This window comes from Neolamprologus multifasciatus, chromosome 7, assembly GCF_963576455.1.
Source record: "Neolamprologus multifasciatus chromosome 7, fNeoMul1.2, whole genome shotgun sequence".
Classification (NCBI taxonomy): Eukaryota; Metazoa; Chordata; class Actinopteri; order Cichliformes; family Cichlidae; genus Neolamprologus; species Neolamprologus multifasciatus.
This window is the reverse complement of record NC_140445.1, coordinates 17,717,865-17,739,930: the sequence shown is the minus strand read 5'-3', so window position 1 is coordinate 17,739,930 and position 22,066 is coordinate 17,717,865. Positions and strand designations below refer to the sequence as shown.

The window sequence follows — 22,066 nt, the reverse complement described above, 5'->3', positions numbered from 1 at the left end:
CTCTTATGAGTAGGAGAAAAAATTTAACACCCTTTTTAATTTCTTTGAGTAGCTAAATCATTTGGAAAGTTTCCTGGAAATTACATCAAAAATACATGACCCATAAAGTAAATACGCCCCACCAAAAAAGCCCAAATATGGAGAAATGGTGGAGAAATGGAGTGTATAGGGCTGTATAAAGCTCAATGATGTTTTTCAGCATAGACAGAAAAACAATTTGCTCCTCTTTCTGAATTAAGCCTCTGATTACAGCTCAAGTCTGAAGTGTTCACTGCAATAGAAGCTGATCAAAGCTGATTTTGTGAACAATAATCATGTAAAAAAATACTTTGACTTGTTCAAGGTCTGCAATGTCATTTCTACAACACTAAACCACGATTTCTATATATGGAGCTGACCAACAGCTCTTTAGTCTTTCTGAACATCTTTCAAAGCTTTTCTTTGGACATTGGCAGCTTTTTCTCTCCTTTTCAGTTTTGTCCTTTTACCTGACTATTTTCAGACTACTTTCAGTTTGTTTTTCTTCTTCTAATTCTGTTCTAATTTCTTTCTAATTTGCTCCTACTTCTTCAGTGAATCTACAAAAATGTTAATGATAACACAGTCTGACAGGCATAAAATAGCATTTTTGCAACAACAAGGTGATTCCCAAATAACTATTAGCCAAACTCTTGGCATGGTGCGCAGTTTGTTCTTAAAACATCTGAGGAAACTGGATAAGTGGAGGACAAAAGAAGTGCCAAACTTAAAAGCTATCTACAGCAGATACATGTCTTTAGGCCCTCCCTCTGTTTATGTCAAATAACACAAGAACTGGACCACAAATCAGTGGCAACTGATGTATCTGAGAACTGTTCCTGAGGACTGCCTGAGAGAGTTCAGACTGAAAGTAGTCATACCAAATATTGACTTTCAAGCTCATTAAATTTGTACAAACTATGTTTTTACCTTATATATGCTGTATTTTCATATATGTTTGCACATATTTCAATAAACTGTTGTACCTATCTCCCATAGCAAAATGAATGAAAATGAGAGGTGGCTTAAGACTTGCACAGAATTGCACGTGTACATGTTCTTTGGTGTTTCTCACAGATCACATGAGGCTATTTTACATGTCTTTGTGTGCTCAGTACTTAGTTACCTGCCCTATTCTGACAAACTCAGCTTGGCGTGCCTCCTCCTTCTTACGTGCCGACTTTGGAGACTCGGGCAGCACATCACTGAAGGACCGTCTGTTTAACATGTTCTGGGGAGAAAAGGGAACCTAAACATGGAACGCACAAAATGTGACACATGCGCGCACACACGCAGCCACACGGAGAGTGAAAAAGAAAAGCAACAAGGGTCTTAGAAGTGAAGTGAGAACAGCAAGAGTGAACAGTGCACTGCTTGAACTAAGCTGTATTAGGAGCAACAGTGAAAGGAGGGGAAAAAACAACAGATATAAGAACTAAAGTGATGTGAGGAGAGAGAGCCCTGCTGAGAAAGTCAGCATTGCAGCAGAATCCAGTGGAGTGTGGTGCAGTATGCGGAGGCTGCAGTGGAATACAGCAGAGGACAAATCAGCAGCGACTCCAGTCGCTGCAAGCGACTGAAGTGACAAGGAGGAGTCAGGAGGAGAAGAGTGGATAGATGGCAAAAAAAGTACAACAACGGCTCTCTGCAGCAGAGTCGTGGATGGAAACGCTGCTGTACCTTGTGCAGGTCAGGCATGAGGTCTTGATAGAGCGAGCGGATCAGCATGTCGAGGGTCCGCTGACGCTTCTGGGCAAACGTCGGTGTCTCCAGTGTGGCTTTCTCTCCATTGATTACTGAAGGAGATGAGGGAAGATCAGTGTAAGGGAGACAGAGGGGACGCAAATATGTCAGCATATCTGATGAACTTTTTTTGAACACTTTCATACATTTGACTAATAAAAAGTCCCTGAATTCTTGGTGATCGGTAAATACAGGCGGGGATGGGAGAGGGGGTCCAAACAGTGGAACGCTTTCTTCTGAGAAGATCTTTAACCTGCAGCAGAGAGCACACATATGAGATCGTAAAAAGCCGCAGATCAAGTAACTTCATCGACTCTTCTGTAACCAAACACACTCACCTGTAACTGTCATTCTGGCTATTGTACCTAACTAATGCAAAAATATCTAGATGTGAAAGTAAAGGAAACAATTAAACCGCATACAGTCAAACACATACAGTTCCACTGCTCTGATGTGGATGTGACTTCATTATCTCAAGCTGGTGTAAACATGGCTCATGTTGTTGGCTACCACTTAATCTCTGTGACAGTCGCTGTCCATGTGAAGGATACGGGTGAAGTGTGATCGGATCATAGACGGCTTGAAGGATGACGAGGCCTCATCGCCTTCCTGGAATACTATGGTAACAATGTCATTTCCAATGTGCCTCTTTCTCTCCACCTGACAGAATAGATGAACAAGAGAGACACCGAGATAAGGAAAAACACGGCAAATTAACCTCAGCACCCTGCAATTTATGTGTCACAGGAATTATCTACCAATAATTATTATTTTAATAAATGGCAATACATAACTGCATTTACAGATGATGACCAATAAATTCTTTGACTTTGAAACATGGTAGTTATTGGGCAGGTTCTGGAGCTATAGAAGCATTATTCCTATGATTTGCTAGGTCAAATCAGCCACCCAAATACTTTACCAGTGTTTTTGAGACCACACAAATGCATGCACTTTGTGTCATGCAGTATGTTTGTCCTAAATTCACTGATCATCTATTAAAATTTACTGAGTTTCTTTTCTTCCAGGACTAAAACTAAGCCAAAATGTCAGATTTTAAACCTATACAATCATGTAAAAATGCCCAAAGTCTAGTCTGAGACTCTCTTGGTCCCATTACCAGTAAAAATATATTTCTTTCATATCAAACAATACAGAAGTATTGCTGTATATGATTAACACAACACCTTCACCAGTTAAAACAATCTGACTTTACATTACACCAACACTAAGGTGTAATATAAAGTGTGACTGGAGCTCTTCTCAGTCATGCACCCACATGCACTACAGGCACAGACTATTCCTTATTAATCACTGCCAGAACGAATATCTCAAGATGTGTCAGATTTGCTAAGCAGCAGCCCTTTGAAATCATACCTAAAAAAACTGGGATTTCAGAAGGAGGCAACGATGCCCATTTCTTTTTATTCTTCTCCTCCTATTCTAACAGGATTCTACTGCATTTGTGCCACAGCACTCCCTTATGCATACATAACAACTGTATACATAAAGATACAGAAATAGACATTGAAAGGAGTACTGAACAACAGTGTTGTATTTTTGCCACTTTTGTATGATTTCAGTATTTAATGAGACGTGCTACAGACAGTAGCTGTGTATGGCTTCCCAGCCTTCAGAGTGCAATGTCAGGTTTATGTCACAGCTGCCCTAAGTGATTGAACTGGTCATTACCATGTTTCTTTTCTTTTATTTGTTTGTGTAATGGTTAATGCATCAGTTTGAGCAAGCTCTGTAATCAAAATTATATTTTTAATGCTAAACTATAATTATTGTTTTTATTGATGGATTTTGAAACGTACCGTTTTATATTAAAAAAAAAACAACAGGTAAAATATTAAAGGAAATTATTATTTTTTGATTAAGATGCCAAATTACAGTCAGTTACTTGCATTCCTGAATGGAAACATGAGCTATTGAGGTTGAATTTAAAGCTTAACTAACTTCTGAGAGAAAGCCAGTGGGCTGGCTGAAATGGTGCATGGATTCAGTTTGTTAACTGTCTAATAAATAAATGTGTTTTTGACAGATTTTTAAAATATTTGTGTTTTGTTGGTTTTATGACTGGTGGTCTAACACATATAAAGTCAGAGGTGGGGAAAGAGATCATTAAAACCCCTGCGCAGAATGGGGCAGGGTATCAGGAGCCATCAGCTGATGTTGGCTAAAAATCTAAAAAAGATATTTCACAGAAAACCACAACTTCAAGGTTTTACCAAAACTATTAGAATGATTCTTCTGAACATCATGAATGTTTGTACAAATGCTTATCTCATGTATCCATACTTTTTTTCATCTAGACCAGGGGGTGGGCAACTCCAGGCCTCGAAGGCCGGTGTCCCTGCAGGTTTTAGATGTGTCCTTGAACCAACAGAGCTGATTTAAATGGCTAAATTAGCTCCTCAACATGTCCTGAAGTCCTCCAGAGGCCTGGTAATGAAGTAATCATGTGATTCAGGTGTGTTGACCCAGGGTGATATCTAAAACCTGCAGGACACCGCCCTCGAGGCCTGGAATTGCCCACCCCTGATCTAGACCAATGATGAGAGAGACATAGTGACTGACTGTAAAAAAAACAACGATGTAAAAATATATGAAATTGAGAAAACACTAAAAGTGTTACAAAAAAACGCAGACCAAATGTGTACAACCACACTTGTAACGCACCTGCTGTTTGTTCTCTTTAGAGTAGGGTAACATAGTGGAGACGTGGAACATGAGCTCATGACCTTGATACACTGTGTAGATGGACTTAATTCCTGTAGTGTCATCTGCAGACAAAAACAGTATAACATAACACAGAGAAAAAAAAACCCTTAATGGATGGCCTCCTTTTGAATGTGATGTTTTGTTATGTGATCAAACGGTGCACATTCTTACTCTTGGTGTCTAACCCTCCTCGGTAACCTGCCCATCCCTGCAGTGTAATGGTATCACCCAGCAGACTGAGAAACTTGTCGAAGTTCTCACTTCCCGTCTCTGCAACAACACAAGTCACTAAGCAGATATCTTCTATTGTGGGATGTAGTGTTTTTTATTTTAATTTGACATTTTGGAAAAAGTACACTTTTGGTGACCGGATCTACACCACTCTTAAGTTTATATGCTAAGCTTAGCTCAGCTTAGCTTAACATGAAAACTGTAAACAAGGTGAAAAAGCTAGCTTGGTTAGTAACATTAACGAGATTATAGAAAGTCTTGTCATCTTGCTAACTGTTTTAAGCCTATCCTTTAACAAGGCCATCAGAGCTTACTTTATGTTTTCTATATTTTTACATGCTGTAGTGCCTTATTTAAGAGCATTTCAAGTTGCTATGCATCAATACAACCTTTATATCCCAAATTTGAATAATATGTAGTATGTAAGTCCATAGTAACTACATAAATTACTAAAAAGTCTAATAAACTACAAAGAAATTGAAAATCGGTTTTGTTTTGCTTACGCATTTTTCTAGTTACAGAAATATCAAAGGTGTAGCCCTCGAAATTTTAAATGCAAAAAAAGTTGAATAAAATAGTTTTCAACCACAGGAAATTCATTCGGACTTCATTATTTCAGTTTTACATTTTTTTGTAAACTGCAACAAAAACAAAAATAGATATTATTGTGCAAAAACACCTGCATGTGTATCAAAATAAACTATACAGAAGAAGATTAGGACCACTGGGAAAAAAAGTGGGTAAGTCTTTCTTTTTCTTCTTTTCCAGAATTCTGAGAAAAAATAATTCTGATGAAAAAGTTAGAATTCTGACTTTTTCATCAGAATTGTTTTTTTTTCTCAGAATTCTGACTTTAATCTCAGAATTCAGGAAAAGAAGAAAAAGAAAGACTTGCCCACTTTTTTTTTCTTTCGGTAGCCCTAATCCTCTTCCGTAAAACTATTTCCAACAGTGAAATCAAAGTTCTAAGTGTAAAAAAGGCACAAAGTCAAACATAACTTTCATTAGCACCAGCGGATCTTTAAATGGCCCTGAAAAAAAAGAAAAATTCCTGCAAAAATGACATAATTTCTGGTTTTCGCAGTAAATCGCAGACGTGTTAGTTCATGCTGATAATGTGATGATGTTTATTCCAGCATAGGAAGTGCAATGGACAGCTGATCAGATCTGCAAAGCGTGTGTCTGGATTTCTTCTGACGCTATTTTTGCAAACCCATTAGTTGAAGGAAACTGCGGCCAGGGACAAGTTGAATGCATGATATGTAAGTAAACTCCTCTGTTTTCATGTCAAAATGCCTTATCTTATTTGATTGTGGGTCTACCGGGATTTAAAAATAGTTACGCAAATGGAATTAAGGGCACTCCCGTCGGCGTTTAAGGGCTAAACAAGCGAGCGCTAGTGACCAAAAATGATGACGCCCAAAGATGGATTGCAGCAACCTAATTGTTCATTTTAAGCTTCAACATGATAATACACTCATAAATGGTTGATGTCACAGTGACTGTCCTTTTTAATATACAGTCTTTAATTTGAACACTAAATAATAAATGAGCATAGCAGAATTTACCATTACTAAACATCTCGTCATCTGTGAGCTGTCCATCTTTGGCATACAGCACACCAAACTTAAAGTTGACAGAACCCTAAAAGAAAATTGAGTTAGATTAGAGATTAAAAATGCAAAATAAATTATACTTTTTTTTAAAGAAATGTAAAGTAACATGTAATAGATTAAACAAAAGATCCACAAAAGGTAACAAGAAAGGCTAAATACTGATGACCAAGAAAGAAAAACATTAATCTGCATAACACTTGAAAGAACAATTGTAGTTGTACACATGCAACCATTTCAGCATATAAAAGAGACATATAGACTCAAACATGCAGAACACTAGAAAAAACAGAAAATCAAACTGTATTAATGACAGAAAATTCCAGGATTACTGCAGATATGCTAAATTATCCCATGAAAAACATATCATATTCGTACCTCCTGTTCCTCCAACACCAACAGGTCCTGGGGAAAGAAGACACAACAACTGTCACTGACCAGTACTACAGCTAGAGATGACACAGCCTAAGGACATTATGAAGTTTAGATGTTGCTGATCCGGGTTGGCATGAAATGGGTCGGTGCTATATTTCATTAAGAGCCTGCTGTTGTGCTGGTGTCATTCTCACCTTCTGAATCTCTGGGTTGAGGATTTCCCTGGGGCCTTTCTCAAACCTGTCCATGTTCATTGCACTGTACAGGCAGAAGCAGGAGGGGCAGAAAAAGGAGGAGTGGAAGAAACAGAGACAAAAAAAAAAAGTGTTTAGGGTTGACGAAAGACAAACAGCCCAAAGGTTAACACTCATTAAAACCTGATACAGGGGATTTTCCATCTAGCTTGAACCATTTGTATTCATTTAGAGTTTGTGCAGCAACTTAGCCTTGAGTAATTTAAAATTTCAAACCTTCTGTTTTCTACATATTTTAATATCTTGTTACCAGTCACTGATGACATCTGCTGCTGAAAATAAAATGCTGAAGGGAAAAGAATTACCAGGAAATATTTGTAAAGTTCTGGTGAAATTATACAAATGTTGCATATTTTTTCAACATTTTCTTCCATATAGGCCTCTGTTTACTGGCTCTCTGTTAAATACAGAATTGAATTAAAAACCCTCTCCTCACATACAGGGTCTTTAATAATCAGGTCCCATAAAATCGTAAAGACCTTTTAGTAATCCATCATATAAAGCACTTTACTCTCACACTGCAGGCTTCCTTGTGGTTCCTAGGTTATTTAAAAGTAGAATGGGATGCAGCGCTCAGGTCTCTCTTCTGTGGAACCAGCTCCCACTTTGGCTAGAGGACACGGACAGCCCCTTTACTTTTAAGATTAGGCTTAAAACTTTAACTTAGTTATGCGGCACTAGGCCTAGGCTGCTTGGAGCTTCCCATAGTGCACTGATTGTTTTTTCTTCTCTCACATTTTTTCACTCTCTGTCTGTTTATAGACTGCTTTACATTTAATCATTAGTTCACGTCAAACTCCGGCTCTCTTCCACTGTGTGTATTTTCCCCTGTCTTCCTCCCCCTCAACCATCTGCTGCAGGTTTCTGTTAAAAGGGAGTTTTTCCTTTTTTCCTTTGATTTGAATGTTTCTTTTGTTCTGAGTTCAGTTACATTGTGCAATGCAAATAATTACATCTGAACTGTAGAATGAGAAAACAACAATATAAAATCTCATTCATGCATTGGAAAGAGGGTATAAAGAGTAGTGACTAAAAGGTCAGAGCTGCACGTCTCACCTTAGTATGGACTTGACTGATAGTGTTTTTGTTGGGCTGTAGGGAAGGGAGATCTTCAGAGTTCCCTGTGTGAACAAGAGTGACACAGATCAGTGATTATCATATTATAACATAGTGGGTTTTATACATCTGTTCATTTTGGAAATAATTAGTACATTTTTTGGTGTGTGTATTTAGAAATTCAGACCACAAAAGAGATTTTTCAACTACTTGCAGAATAATTACAGAGGACTTAAAAGATTAAACAGAAGCAATTCAAGAGAAGACAAAGTTGTTCTGTTCAACAACAACATCCTGTACCAGTTAGAGTCTGACAGAAACAAGATAAATCAATGTGATCAGGCAGCGGAGGTGCATCACCCTAATCAGGTTCCAGACGAGGCTGGAGGGCAAAATTAGATCCAAGCTATCTTGGTCATGAAACTGAATCACAGAACTAGATGCACACCATAATAATCATGCATCTCTCTCTAACACACACACACACCTACACAAACGGTGACTCAAAAGTGGAGTAGCATAGTGCCTTAAAGACTATTTTTAAGGGACTTTGCACATTTTGTGCTTTTCCATGTTTAGATCTGAGGAACAACCCCCCCCACAACTGTTTAATTAAGCAGAAAATGTCGGTGTTTAGGATTAATCTTTGCACCAGTGTGCTAAAACTTTTAATACCTGCACTTTTAGTGGAGTCTAAATTCCCATAAAATATATGGGAATTTAGACTCCACGACTGCCGCTACATTTATCTAACTTGCTTTACAGATTAAGATTTTAAAAAGAATAAATGTTTGTGAATTATTCTTTAAGATTACACACGATGATTTTTTGTTGATCATCTCATTGGGCTGCAGCTATTTGATGAAACTATTGAAAAGTAGGTATCTCAGCATTTATCGGTCCAACAGTGAGAAAGTGCTTACAATACAATGAAATGCAGTCATGTCATATGATACAGTTTGCTGAAAATTCTTTCAATTAATGATACCTGCAAAAATATAAAACCTTATATATAATTTTACTCAGAAAAAAATGTATTGCATATATCCTGAACAGTGTTGGGAAGGTTACTTTTAAAATGTATTCCACTACAGATTACAGGATACATGCCCCAAAATGTATTTTGTAACGTATTCTGTTACGTTACTCAATGAGAGTAACGTATTCTGAATACTTTGGATTACTTAATATATTATCAAGCTTTTTACAACTACATGAATGTACTATTGCTGTGTGATTTAGTACTATTACTGAAGGTTATTCGCCATACTAATACCAACCAGATTTTTAAATCTTAATATAAAATGAGTAGCATTTTAGGTGGACATTAGGTAAGGCTGCACTTTTTGGAGCGATCTCGTATAGAAAACTATTCCGCGTGTATATAAAACAGGCCCATGGCTCCAAAAGGGACCTCTGGCTAATACGTCTGTTCCGTGTCGGGCTCGTAGCTGAAAACTATCTTTACTTTGTTGTCTGGGTCAACTTTGTCAGCGAGAGACAGAGAAAGGCGTTGAAAGGCTGCTGCAACAGAACTTATTGTTTGGGAGGAAAACACGAACACAGTGTACAGTCGAGTCTTAATAGCTTACTTACAACTGGGCTACACTGTCCATGAGGCTACATTATTTAGGGCTATGCCAATAACACTCTGCCTATTGCCTTCATATTAAATAATTTTTTGAACAATAATTTTTGAAAATGTTTTGTCACGTCATTATGCGGGCTGCAAGTAGGGGTGACATGGGCTGAGAGATTGAGACACAGGCTTTAGAGCCTCTTAATGCATGTTTTGTTTGGGTTTCCACCAAATTACCAAAAATAGAGAGGGGGCAGCCTAACATATGAAACAGGAAAAGACCGCCGTGTAATCCATTTACTTCAACAAAGTAACTGTATTCTGAATACCACTTTTTTAAACGGTAACTGTAACGGACTACAGTTACTCATATTTTGTATTTTTAATACGTAACGGTGGTACATGTATTCTGTTACTCCCCAACACTGATCCTGAATGTCTAAGAGATGTGAAGCATTTAAAATTACTGCTGCTAGGTGCATAGACAGTGAACTCACCGTCTTCCTCCAGAGGATGGCTCGGTACTGAGGAACACGTTGGTTGTTCTGGTCCGAGAGGACCACCGATAGGTAGAAGGGATTCTTCTCTGCATCCGTACCCACATAATTTTGGTGGACTATGGTGGACAGAGATCATTTACAGATATGATTAAGATTAAGAGATCAAGATTATTCAACTGATTAACTTATACAATAGTAAAATGGATATTAAATCAAAGCTCCTGCCATAATTTTTACTCTAGATGCAGGAAAAAAAATGATAAATTGAGCTGGAAATTTCTGCCTCCTATAACATTTTGGATTTGGTCCTTACATAAACAGCTAATCCTATACAACACTCCAACAGCATCTGTAATCACTAATGGACTAATATCCAACCCATTCAATTTAAACAGAGGTACGAGATAAGGATAATTATCATCTCTTCTGTCACTTTTCATTGAACTTCTTGCCTCAGCCATAAGACAGACTGATGACATCATAGGTATAGCAACAAATTTACATAATCAAAAATTCAGTTTATATGCAGATAACATTCTTCTTTATTAACTAATCTGACAACCTCACTTCTGTCAGTCCACACTCTGATCAACTGCTTTGGAAAGTTCTATTGCTACTAAGATTCTGCTTTTCAGCCATACACAGTGGGACGCTGGGACTTATACCTTGGAATACAAATTCAGCTTTACCCCACTGATTCATAAAATCCAAGAAGACTTTGACAGATGGAGCTTTGACAGAGTAAGCTATCTACTTGAACTGTTATTCCACCTCCAGGCGGGGCCCAGTCATCTCTCTGCTGTTTTATCTGTGTTTTTAGTCTTTTGTTGTTGATGTTTTTTCATTTTTTGTCTTCCTTCCTGCCTTTTCTTTCATTAAATTCTCTTCTTTCATTTAAAACCTAGAGTTACACAGATCGCAGCAGAGTCTCACATTCATGCCTCCGCCTCTTTGGTTGACAGGGTAACATATCCAAAACAATGCCAAACAGCCATCCAAACCCAATTAGATGCAGGTTCTCTGCTGCCTCTTTCTTCGTCCTCACCTCAGCTAATGCTTTCTTTTCCTGTGTGTGTGTGTTTCTTTTATTCTATTTGGTTATAAGCTCTGTTTATTCCTAATCGGTGATGTTCTTAAGCTTAAGGTAAGCAGTAACGTGAAGCTGCGTTCCAATTATAGGCTTACTACTGAGCCTCGTTTTTTTTGAGCAGCCTCAAGAATTATTGTCATATTTAATGGAGTATAACAGGGAAACAGACACAGAGAGATTTATTCTTATCAGTAAGATGTGTGCCACTGTGGGTGTTTCATCAAACAGGAAGCTTGTGTTAAAGTAGCTGGCCTCGAGTTCATAATGTGTTGTTTTGTGCGATGCAGTCGACTCTGCCGGGCTGTGAGACACAGATGGCTCAGCTGCGGTCCAAAACAGGTCGAGCCAAATTTCTTGCGACGTGGCTCATTTTTAAACTGCCCGTGCCATAGTATGATTAGACCCTGGCCAGAAGAGGAAAAAGATGCCTTTTATTCTGTTATTCCATAGCTGATAGTTTTCCTGTCTTAACTTTCCTTCACAAATATCTCTGCTCTTTACCTCACCTCTCAGCTGATCTTCCTCACTAAACTCATTACAGGGAAACCTCAGCAATGAGGTTTCCCTGTAATGAGTTGAGGTTTAAGACTACGGAAGTAATGCAGAGTGGGAATAATGTGGGTGGAGAAATTATGAAAAAGGTGCAGGACAGGTGACCGATACTAATAATTCCTAACAGCTTCTCACAGTTGCTAGGTTGCTGCACAGTCTCATTTCAGAAGCTAAGGGTAAAATTTTAATTGTGCTATCTTGTGCAGCGTTGTCTGTCTAGTGATACTGTATGTCCTTAGTGAGCTTTCTCCTTGGGTGACGTATTGGGCTGGAGTGTAGTTAAGACTCTCAGTGGGGATATGGTTAGATGAATGAAAAGCGGTGCATGAGGACAAGGCTGATAACAAACTTCCAAATACGGAGGCATTTCTTGATCTATGTCATGCTAGCTCTGTGCGTGAGTGCATTTTTTAAACAGAGCACAGCAGAGAAGCACTGACCTTTTCCCAAAAAGTATTTAAAGAACCATCTGGTGTGGTACTCTGGATTCTCCAGATGGACATCGGTTCTCCTCCAGGTTCCTGGAGTGTAGTCCAAAGTCTGTTTCAAACACACACACACACACACACACACACACACACACACACACACACACACACACACACACACACACACACACACACACACACACACACATATGCCACAATGTTATAATGATAGTCACAGCTTGAGTCACAGCAGTCTTCATTGTGGAAAACTGTTACACAATAAAACAGTACTGATTATATTACAGGGCAGGAAATCAGATACAGCAAAAGCTATAATGTAACTGTTTATTACTTGTATCATGGCTCTCAATTTAAAAATGTGGGAGGACTAAGGTTTGAGATTAAGAGAACCTTTGTCTTTGCAGATTGCATCACATCCTAAATAATACCAACATGTTGGACAAAATCGAGGCAGTAAATCATAATAGGGCGGCCCCATGATAGAGATGCATTGTTGCTGCATTCTTGGAAATTGACTTAAAAAGGAAACAAAGATCAGCAAATGCAGGAGCTAGTCGCAGTACTGGTGTACTGGCCAGCGTTTGTTCTGCTCACTCAAAGTTATCTCTTGTCATACATTATTAGTAACCAGCTGACAGAGGACAAATGCCATAGCCACAAATAATTTTATGTACATGTGCATGTATTTCTTCACATAACAATCTTCCTGACGTTTCCACAACAAATGTTTCACAATTAAAGCCTTAATAAGAAATGGGATGGCTTAGTATAAAGGGAATTTAATTAAACACAGATATAGGAAATGTTGAGGCTGTGTAAACATCATAATGCACTAACTCAAAAGGGACTAAAATATGACTATAGTTGTGAAAAAAAGGAATAACGTATATGATCAATTTAAGCAGGTGAGGTAAATAAAGACCTGCCACAAGAAGAAAAATAATGTGTTTAAATGTCATCTTTTTTCCCCCACAAAAAAACCCACTAGACAGACCAGATAAAAAAAAATTATTTTGAAATCCCTGGAGCCTCTGAAGGTAGCCTGCAGCTAACGGCAGCTTCAAAGTTGGAATGTTTGCTTGCTGTGCTCGAGCTGACATTGCAAATCAATCATCACATCAATATGACAGCTCTGACCAATTTGTCAGTTTGTTTTCATGGGCTCTCTGGCACAAAATAAGGTTTATGATAAATGTCTTTTATGATAAATGTGGCAATTCTACTTCCTCAGGGGAGGAAAAAAAGTGTTTGCTGTGCTCTGGCACCGCACTAACCCCTGTGCATATCACTATAAAATAATGGTGTGTCCACCAGGAGTGTGTAGATTGCTTGATGTGAACAATTTCAGCAGCTACAGAAAGCAAACTGGCCTGCATTTAACAAGAAAAAAAAACAACTATGGGAGAAAAGCCAGAATTTATGAAACGGGCCTGTTTTTTTGTGTTAATCATCTGTTATTCATCTTGTGACCCCTTAGATATATCTTTTTGACCTAATGGATGAGTCATAAACCCAAATTTGGGAACCACATGAAGAAGCAATTCGTAGCGGCAGCTACATGAGTCATGTTAAAGGGATGCTTATTGTCCTCTCTGCTGAGCATTAGATAAGAAAATCAATACCACCTTTATATAACATCGTAATTAGGAGCTTTAGAGGTCCTGGAAGGTATTTTTTGTAACTTTGGACAGAACCAGGAAATCAGTTTTCCCATACTTCCAGTCTTTATATTACTCTACTCTAGCCACCTCTTAAATTACCTTTAATACTATTTAGTGAAAGAATGGAGAATGAAAAAGAGCTTAAAATATTATTTTATAAAATTTTCTGTCACCTTCAATCAGCTTGAGTTAAAACAGGCCCTCAAAACAATTATGGATCCAAAAATCAGCACAAGAAAACCTTGAGAGCCAGACTGAGACAAGAGGCTTGTTAGGATGCATTTGAGCACAAAAGTGTGTGATATAGTGCGCACCTCGTCTGAGGAGCCATTCTCCACCCTGAAGCGTCCCGCCCTCTGAATGGCCCCATCTGCATCACTGGATATCAGCTGAGAGGAAGACAGAGACAGACATAGTGAGAGGGAGACATGGTCAAAATTAGACACCTGATAAACAGTGACTTGTGGCAGACAGTAATAAACCGGCTATAAATACACCAGAGCCGGCTGCACTCACAGAAAAAAGAGGAACCGTGGTAAAACATCACCTCCATGTGACAACAGCAGCATTAGCAACCCCTTTCCATGAATATGTTACCAACTAACCCTCTTCACCCTTATTCACTCAAGTCTCCCTTCACTTTAGAAACAGTTCTTAACTTTTAAACTTTTCTCCTAATTTTCCTCAGGCACCCTCTACTTATCACCACAATTATCTCTCTCTTGCTGACTCACCTCTTACTACTGCAGCACTAGAGAGGAGACATCATGAGATGAAATGGGAAAGTTAATAGTGTGGAGACTGAGTGAAACAAGAGAAGACAAAGCCTGAGAGCAGCTCAGCTATCCTGTCTCACTGTGTACAGCTTCCAAAAACGGTCCCATATTTGGGCAAATTTTGATGCTTAGTCACTCTCTTGCAAAGAGTTGCAGCTGATTTTTGTGCAAAGTCAGTGATTCCAAATATTACCTAGAATCATCATCACGTGACCATTTCCATTTAAGCATTTCAGACCTGAGGTGTAGTTATAGTTTTCTAGCTTGCTAATTCACATTTCACAGCACTATGTGCACTCCTGTAAAAAGCTAAGTACAGCCCATGATTCAGTAACTTGTAGAACCACCGTTAGCAGCAATAACTTAACAGTCTCTCACATCGCTTTGGAGGAATTTTGTCCCACTCTTCTACACAACATTGCATCAGTTTAATGAGGTTTTTCAGGCAACCATTCACCGCACGCTTAAGATCCCAACATCACATTTCATTTGGGTGGAGGTATAACAACCCAAATAATGACGCCTCCACCGCCGTGCTTGGCAGTTAGTGTGAGGTGTTTGTGGTGATATGCAGAAGTGTTGTGGTTCGTTCAGACGTACCATTGTGAACATGAGCTGTGCTGAATTTAGAGAGAAGAGGCTTCATTCTGGCAACCTTTCTAAGCAGAACATACTAGTTCAGTCTTTTTCTAACTGAACTGTCATGAACTTTATCATTTAACATGGAGCCTACTCTCCTGAGTCTGAGATGTAGCTCTACAGGTTTTTTGTAGTTTCTCTGAGCATTGCACAGGCTGATCTTGGAAGAATTTTCTGGGATGTCTTCTCCTTGGAAGATTATTGCACTGTGATAACACACATCTGAATGCTGCCACCAAATTTTTCGCTTTAATACAAGTGCTAGGCCCTCCTAACTCCCTTGAACGCAGGACAGATGTGTAGGTTTTTCACATGACTGTAGCAGTAGACAGTAATTTGAGTCTTTTAAAGCATTTATAATGAGACCATGAGTCTAGCAGGAAAGATGAATGGCCTGTGCAGGTCAAACAACAGTCAAATTGAACATTTCCACTAATCTCGATTAAACTAAGTCATTAAGCAATTGCTACTACACATCAAACTACACAAAATACACACTATGGTGTTAATATAAGCCCATTACACTTGGCTTGCAGAATTGTTTTTGTTTGCAAATGTGTGTGTCTTTCTATGAATATCTTTTAGAAATGTGTATAAACAAATGCTGTGAAGTTATTTTTATAAAAGATCAAGAATATCAATAAGATCAATGATATATAAAGAAAAATAGTCAGTTTTGCTGTTTTTTGACTACTTTCTTCTTGTCCGTGTGGACACATGTAAAACTCCTTTCAGTCTATTACTCTTCACCTCCTCATTCCTCTTTTAAACCCCCATTTCCATCATGGTAACTGATGCTCTGTTACCAGGCAACACATCAGAGACTCTTTCCTCCCATACTGCACTTCCTTTGCCCTTTGCCCTTTGATCCTGTTGGCTGCTGTGCTTTATTTTACAGTCCTCGTTGACAGAGGTCTCTGATCTGCCAATACATTAAAAATAAATACAGATCTGGCGTGGATGTGTATTCCTGCACGTGTTGTGATACATCCAGATGGTCAGAAATGGTTTGGAGAAGCCAAGCAAAAAGACGATGACAAGCTAGGTCCTGAGAGGTAAGGAGCAAATACAGAAAACTAATAAACAGTATCCAGTGTCGCTGACCTACAAAGTTAAAGAGTTCGCAACTAATACATAAAGCAGGAGGAAAGCAAGTGTAACAATCACCTATACACAACAAGATTATGGTCAAAAGCAGAATAAGACTATAAAGCAGGACTGTGCACTCGTTACCTCAGATAAAGCTCAAAGTAGAGTGTGATGCTGTAAGGGGTTATGAACAATGATAAACTAATAACCAACACAATATTCTGAGTGGCTGCCAAAGCCTGTGCAAAACCTGGACAAGGCACAATGCTGATCTGTATGAAGAGTGGGTGGTGTGCCCCACTTCAACAGCTCATTAGATCATGACGGCCAGTGCAATGATGAACAAGAGTGATGAGAGAGCATTTATCATGGAGAGAGAGAGACAGGGGGTTCAAGTCCACTCAAAACATTCCTGTGGGTAAGTGAGGATAAAAGGCAAGAGCTTTGCATCCTAAATAAAATCATTAATAACTGTCACTCTGACTTTATTGTTCACACTAAATTAAATCTGATATGGAGCACTGTAGCTGGGGTTTTGGTGCAAAGCTCTTAAATTAAATTTTGCAACTGGCTCTACATTGGGTTGGGTTGAAAATAGGCATTCGCATTGTAAGAAGGCTAGTAAGGAAATTGTGGGTTTTATTTATATGCCATCTTCTGAGTTTTTGCCTATCGAGCATACAAGACACTCTTCTGTATCCGTTACTTTGTGACATTAACTGTAAATTCACGTGTTTTTTGCATTATATGTTGCAAAAGTCATTTGTGATAAAGGATGTCTTCATCTTTTTGGGCTTTCTTCAAATAACTGACTAATCTAAGTTTAATCTGAGCTGATTTAATAATAAACTTTATAAATGCTTCTGTAAGTGAGACCCTTGTATTCTTTGGTTTCAGTGATTGCTTATCCAAGTGTTATGCAAAACAATTTTAAAAATGATGTTCTGACATGCTATGTGTACACAGTGGGGATGCCAACAGAATAAGTGAGGCAATCAGTGTTTGCTAAAAACAGACATCATGTTTGCATCCATCCTGTAACTTCATGCCATCTTTTGGCCATACTTGACTATTGTCTCTGGAACCTAGCTTGACTGCAAGCCTTTCACTCTGCTGTGTATGTCATTTTCCTGGGTGCTGCTAGCAAGAGCAGAAGCCTTGCAAACGGAAACAAGGGAAGCAGTTTTTTTGGCTCTTTTTGTGAGCGCATCAAGGATTTACCTGTGATCCTTAATGGAGGATTGTTAAGAGACAATTTTGTGAGTTGCCCCTCCCTCAGCTTCCACTGTTCAGATATCAGTTATGATACTGCAGTCAGTACTATCTATAACTGTATAGATGTATATGGAAACTCTAAACTGAGGTAGCTGTAACAAGAAAGCAATGAGAAAATGACACTATGATTAATATCTGAACGGAAACATCTGCTGTGTGGATTTAGGATGTTTTGCGAAGCAGTTTTTAACAACTCCTTTCGCATGCTTGGAAGGACCAGCATCATGACTCAGGTGATGGAGAGTAGGCTCCATATGTGAAGACTACAAAAAGCATCTTCAGATTAAGCTCAACAGGAAACAACAAGCGTCCCTGGCTAATATCTAGCTAGCTATTTACAACGCTTGCTAAAACATAATTTTAAAATCACAGTCACCCTAACCCTTAAGTGAAATAAATCTCAAACCAGTAAAAGCTATACGATCTTTTATTAAGGGCTCTGTCTGCAGGTGCTGGCAGTTGAACCAATTTAGCTCAACTGCAAGGTCATGATGAGAGATGCTAGTAAATTCTGATAACCACCACAGAAAGCAAACAGTTAACCTTGCATGAGTGGATAATGAGTCCGTCTGTTTGCTGTAACTCAAAGAACTGAGACACCGTAAGCGTCAGACTCATTGCAAAAGAAATGGGAGACCTGTAAGTGTTACGTGCATTTATGCAGACTATACTGTAGGCTTGTAGAATTTGATTAAAATAGTGATTCAGAAAATAATTTTAACAACATATTTGCAACATTTTTCTTATTAATATGACAGTGATTTCACTCCGCCCTAATGTGCACACAAGTACAGCACTATAGCTGCATAATACTTAATACAGACCAAAGCATGTTTACTGCAGGTCTGAAGCTCTGATAAATGGCAGACTTCTAACTCATAACTCATTTTGTTATAGAATAAACTGATGAAAATAAGATGCTCTCTCTTTTTATGTGCATATTAAAAGGCATCAAAATTCCCTGCACATTTTCGCATGTCGGGGTATGGACCTGTACGTGCCCATGTTTATGGGTGAATGAATGAGCATTGCAACTCTGTTAACATCTGTATTTTGTATTCGAGTGCTGAAAATGGAAAGTAAATGTCAAAGCTGTAGGCCACCATCTTCCTCTATTTTTCGTGCCTCCTGCAACATTAACTGTCCAATCGCAAGATAATGGAGGGGAAACCAATGTAGCGTTCATACAGAGCAATGCACTACCTCCCTGGTGGATGTGTTTGTGTGTGTGGCTGGATGTGAAGAAAAAGGAGAGAGACATTCAGTATTAATTGTGTTTTTAGGTAAGTGTTTGTGCTGCAGTGTGTGAATAGGCTTTCAGTTGTTATGGGGTGAAAGAAAGAAAAATGTCAGAAGAAAAGAGAGATTAAGCTCTCTGGGGAGTCTGTGTGTGTGTTTTTGTGTTTTTTTTGTGTGTGTCTATGCATTGTGTAGCCACTGCTTTTAAATCATGGAACAGAAGAGTGGCAAAGAAGAAAAAGCTGCATTCCAACGATACCCGGTGGGCTGGAGGAGGCAAAATGAGGGGCAACAGGGGAAAAGGGGGAGCCTGTTATGCTTCTACGCTTTAACAAACAACTCATAAAACACCTCAACACTGCTGGGAACAATACTGGAGACACAGGAAAAGGAGAAAAAAAAAGGACCAAACGTATATACGGTGGGGGAAGTAATTATTTGATTCCCTGCTGAATTGCAAAGAAATGAACAGTCTTTAATTTTGATGGAAATTTAATTTTAATCGAGGCCGAATATCAATCCAAAATGCAAAAAACAAAAACCACATTACATAAGAGTTAACAAAATTCATTTGCAAGTCAGTAACTGTATATAGAATTATAACTGTATATGTAAATAAGTATTGGATGATCAAGTAAAACATGACTTAATACTTGGCGGAGAAACCCTTGTTGGCGAGCACAACGATAAGACGTTTTTTGTAGCTGGTCACCAGGTTTGCAGACATCTCAGGAGGACCCACTCCTCTTTACAGAGGCTGCAGCTTGGCAACTCGAAGCTTCTGCTCCCTCCACAGATTTCTTATAGAACTGAGGTCTGGAGACCGACTAGGCAACTCCATGACCTTAATATGCTTCTTTGTTGCCTTGGTGGTATGTTTTTGGACACTGTCACACTGGAAGACCCATCCATAACCCATCATTTTTCTGAATCATTTAGATGTTCACTGGCAAACTTAAGCGAAGCCTCTATATGTGCCTTCTTGAGTAGGAGGATTTTGCAAGCACTGCAAGATATCAGTCCATTACAGTGTAGTGTGGTCACAATGGTCTTATTTGTGACTGCGGTCCCAACTGCCTTCAGATCATTAACAAGCTCCTCCGTTGTAGTTTTGGACTGATCAATCACCTTCATCATGATCATCATCCTAATCCCAAAAGGCAAGATCTTTCATTGAGCTCCAAATCGAAGGCGATTGATCATTTTATACTTCATTTCTGAATAATCGGGGCCAACTTAGATCAAATGCTTATTTTACTCAATGACAGGCAAATCAGTTTATAACTTTTACTCAATGTGTTTTTCTCTCCAACAAAATGAAACTACCATAAAAAATTAGAGACTGTTGATTTCTTTTAAAGTGACCAAACTTACTAATTCAACAAGGGATCAAATAATTATTTTCCCCACTACATAAAAGGGAAAAACATTAGAAGCCAAGAGAGGTGCATAATGACAACACAAAGTTGAGCGGTGAAAGAATAACGGATATCTCCACAATTCTTAATCTCATGAACTTAAGAGGCTTTGGAGGCTTTATGGATGAAGCACACTCACACTCCCTCTTACAGACACACTTAAACAGCTCACATTTTAGGGCACGACTTGAGCATTTCACACGTACACAATCGAGCTCGTACCAGAGCCCCCGAGGGGCACGGGACAAAAAAGAGATGCAGTGCAGAGAGACATGCGTGGGGGTGTTAAATCAATACTTTTGTGACTGCTGATAGATAATTGATCTCATCAGCGGGCCTGTTCATGCACACCCACAACCCTCCAGGAAAGCAGGAAACACAGAGGCGTAGTTCAGTAGAGCAGGAGAGGATGTGAAAGAGGGCGAGGAGGGAATGGCACGGGGAGGGAGAAAAAGGAGAGAGGCAGGTGCACACTCAGTGAGAAGATATAAAAAAAGAAACTGAAAGAATTAAGATGGAGATTAGGAGTGGGAAAAGAGAGAAGCAGAAACCGCTAAAGAAAAGGACTAAGCAAAAAAACGGGAAGATTAAACTGAGTTCCTTGATTAAAAATAAGTCTCTGAATGGGAAGAAGTTGTCAAAAGAATCATGGAAATTCAGTCTCTTCTTTTCACCTTCCTCTTGGTCTACAGTAATAAAACTCTTCATTGTGTTTTTTATTCAGATGAATTACAGATGCACAGTGGAAGGAGTTGAAGCACTATTAATTGCTCCCATATAATAAGTTATGTAACTTAAAATTGAAGCACTTCCTTAGCTTGGATCAGCATAAAACCCTCTTTCTTCAATCAGACCAAATTCAGTCAGGAAATGCAAAAAAAAAAAAAAAAAAAAAAAAAAAAAAAAAATCAATCAGCTGTACAAACTGTTAGTCTGCAAAAGAAGCAAAATAATGTGGTACTGATATGACATTGAGCAAACTAAACTCTGCCATACAATATTCCTGAAAGCTCTTAAGAAGGTGCCGATCTTCTAAAAAACACTGCTGGTAGTCTGATTCCTCTGACAGATATCCATTTTGATCTTTTTTGTAATTATTGGCACACAGGATTAAGCTATGAGAAGCTACATAGAATTGTTAGCAGGAGCATTTTATTTTCACTTTCACTTTTTATGAAACATGAACGGGGTGCAGGGCAAAAGACACACTCTGAAGGAGAGACAGATTTTAGTAATAACTACATGCAAAGCAGTGTATAAACATATGGAGAGAATAACTTTTCAGTACATTAAGGGAACTCTCCAGCAGCTTACACCTATTGGAGCATAGCTAAGGAAGGATTCAGGGTCAACCGATCCATCGTGGACTATAAGCTTTATCAAAAAGTAAAAGCTTTAAGACTAATCTTTTACTTTTAAATATCCTAGGAACCATGAGTGTTGGTAACTGTTTGTCTCCCCCGTTATTTAGGTGCCCTCCTCTTCTCCTGTGGTGCTGACTCAGGTGACTCAGCACAGAATACAAAAGCTGGGAGAACAACAGGCAGCCCCAGCGAGCCATTTTCAATGTTGTGAGTGACAGTGAGTGGCTGTGTGCAAAGGAAAGTGTTTTGCTTTCTTTGGAATTTTATTTTGGGGTTTTCGATCGATGTAGTGGCTTCACCTGGAGCCTATCCCATCTATCATGGGGTGAGAGGCAGCTTATACCCTAGATGGGTCACCAGTCTATTGCAGTGATATAACTTGTTGTGAACTTGCCTTATTTGACTATTTTCAACCGGA

At 38.8% G+C, this 22,066-nt stretch overlaps 1 protein-coding gene across 5 annotated transcripts in view; it reads right to left on the bottom strand.

Annotated features, from left to right (window-relative positions):
• garnl3 (GTPase activating Rap/RanGAP domain like 3) overlaps positions 1-22,066 on the bottom strand; it is a 75,659-nt gene that overhangs the window by 17,519 nt on the left and 36,074 nt on the right. For 3 of the 5 annotated variants that reach the window (XM_085164948.1, XM_085164945.1, XM_085164947.1), the window contains 14 exons: positions 14,163-14,237; positions 12,179-12,278; positions 10,094-10,212; positions 8,018-8,082; positions 6,902-6,965; positions 6,711-6,737; positions 6,288-6,363; positions 4,660-4,758; positions 4,447-4,550; positions 2,313-2,421; positions 2,100-2,145; positions 1,908-2,014; positions 1,699-1,814; positions 1,145-1,267 (listed from right to left, as the gene is read on the bottom strand). In XM_085164948.1, the coding sequence (XP_085021074.1) occupies positions 1,145-1,267; positions 1,699-1,814; positions 1,908-2,014; positions 2,100-2,145; positions 2,313-2,421; positions 4,447-4,550; positions 4,660-4,758; positions 6,288-6,363; positions 6,711-6,737; positions 6,902-6,965; positions 8,018-8,082; positions 10,094-10,212; positions 12,179-12,278; positions 14,163-14,237 (1,230 nt within the window). The remainder of the gene's footprint in view (positions 1-1,144; positions 1,268-1,698; positions 1,815-1,907; positions 2,015-2,099; positions 2,146-2,312; positions 2,422-4,446; positions 4,551-4,659; positions 4,759-6,287; positions 6,364-6,710; positions 6,738-6,901; positions 6,966-8,017; positions 8,083-10,093; positions 10,213-12,178; positions 12,279-14,162; positions 14,238-22,066) is intronic. The other 2 variants (XM_085164946.1, XM_085164949.1) reach the window with 1 other exon arrangement.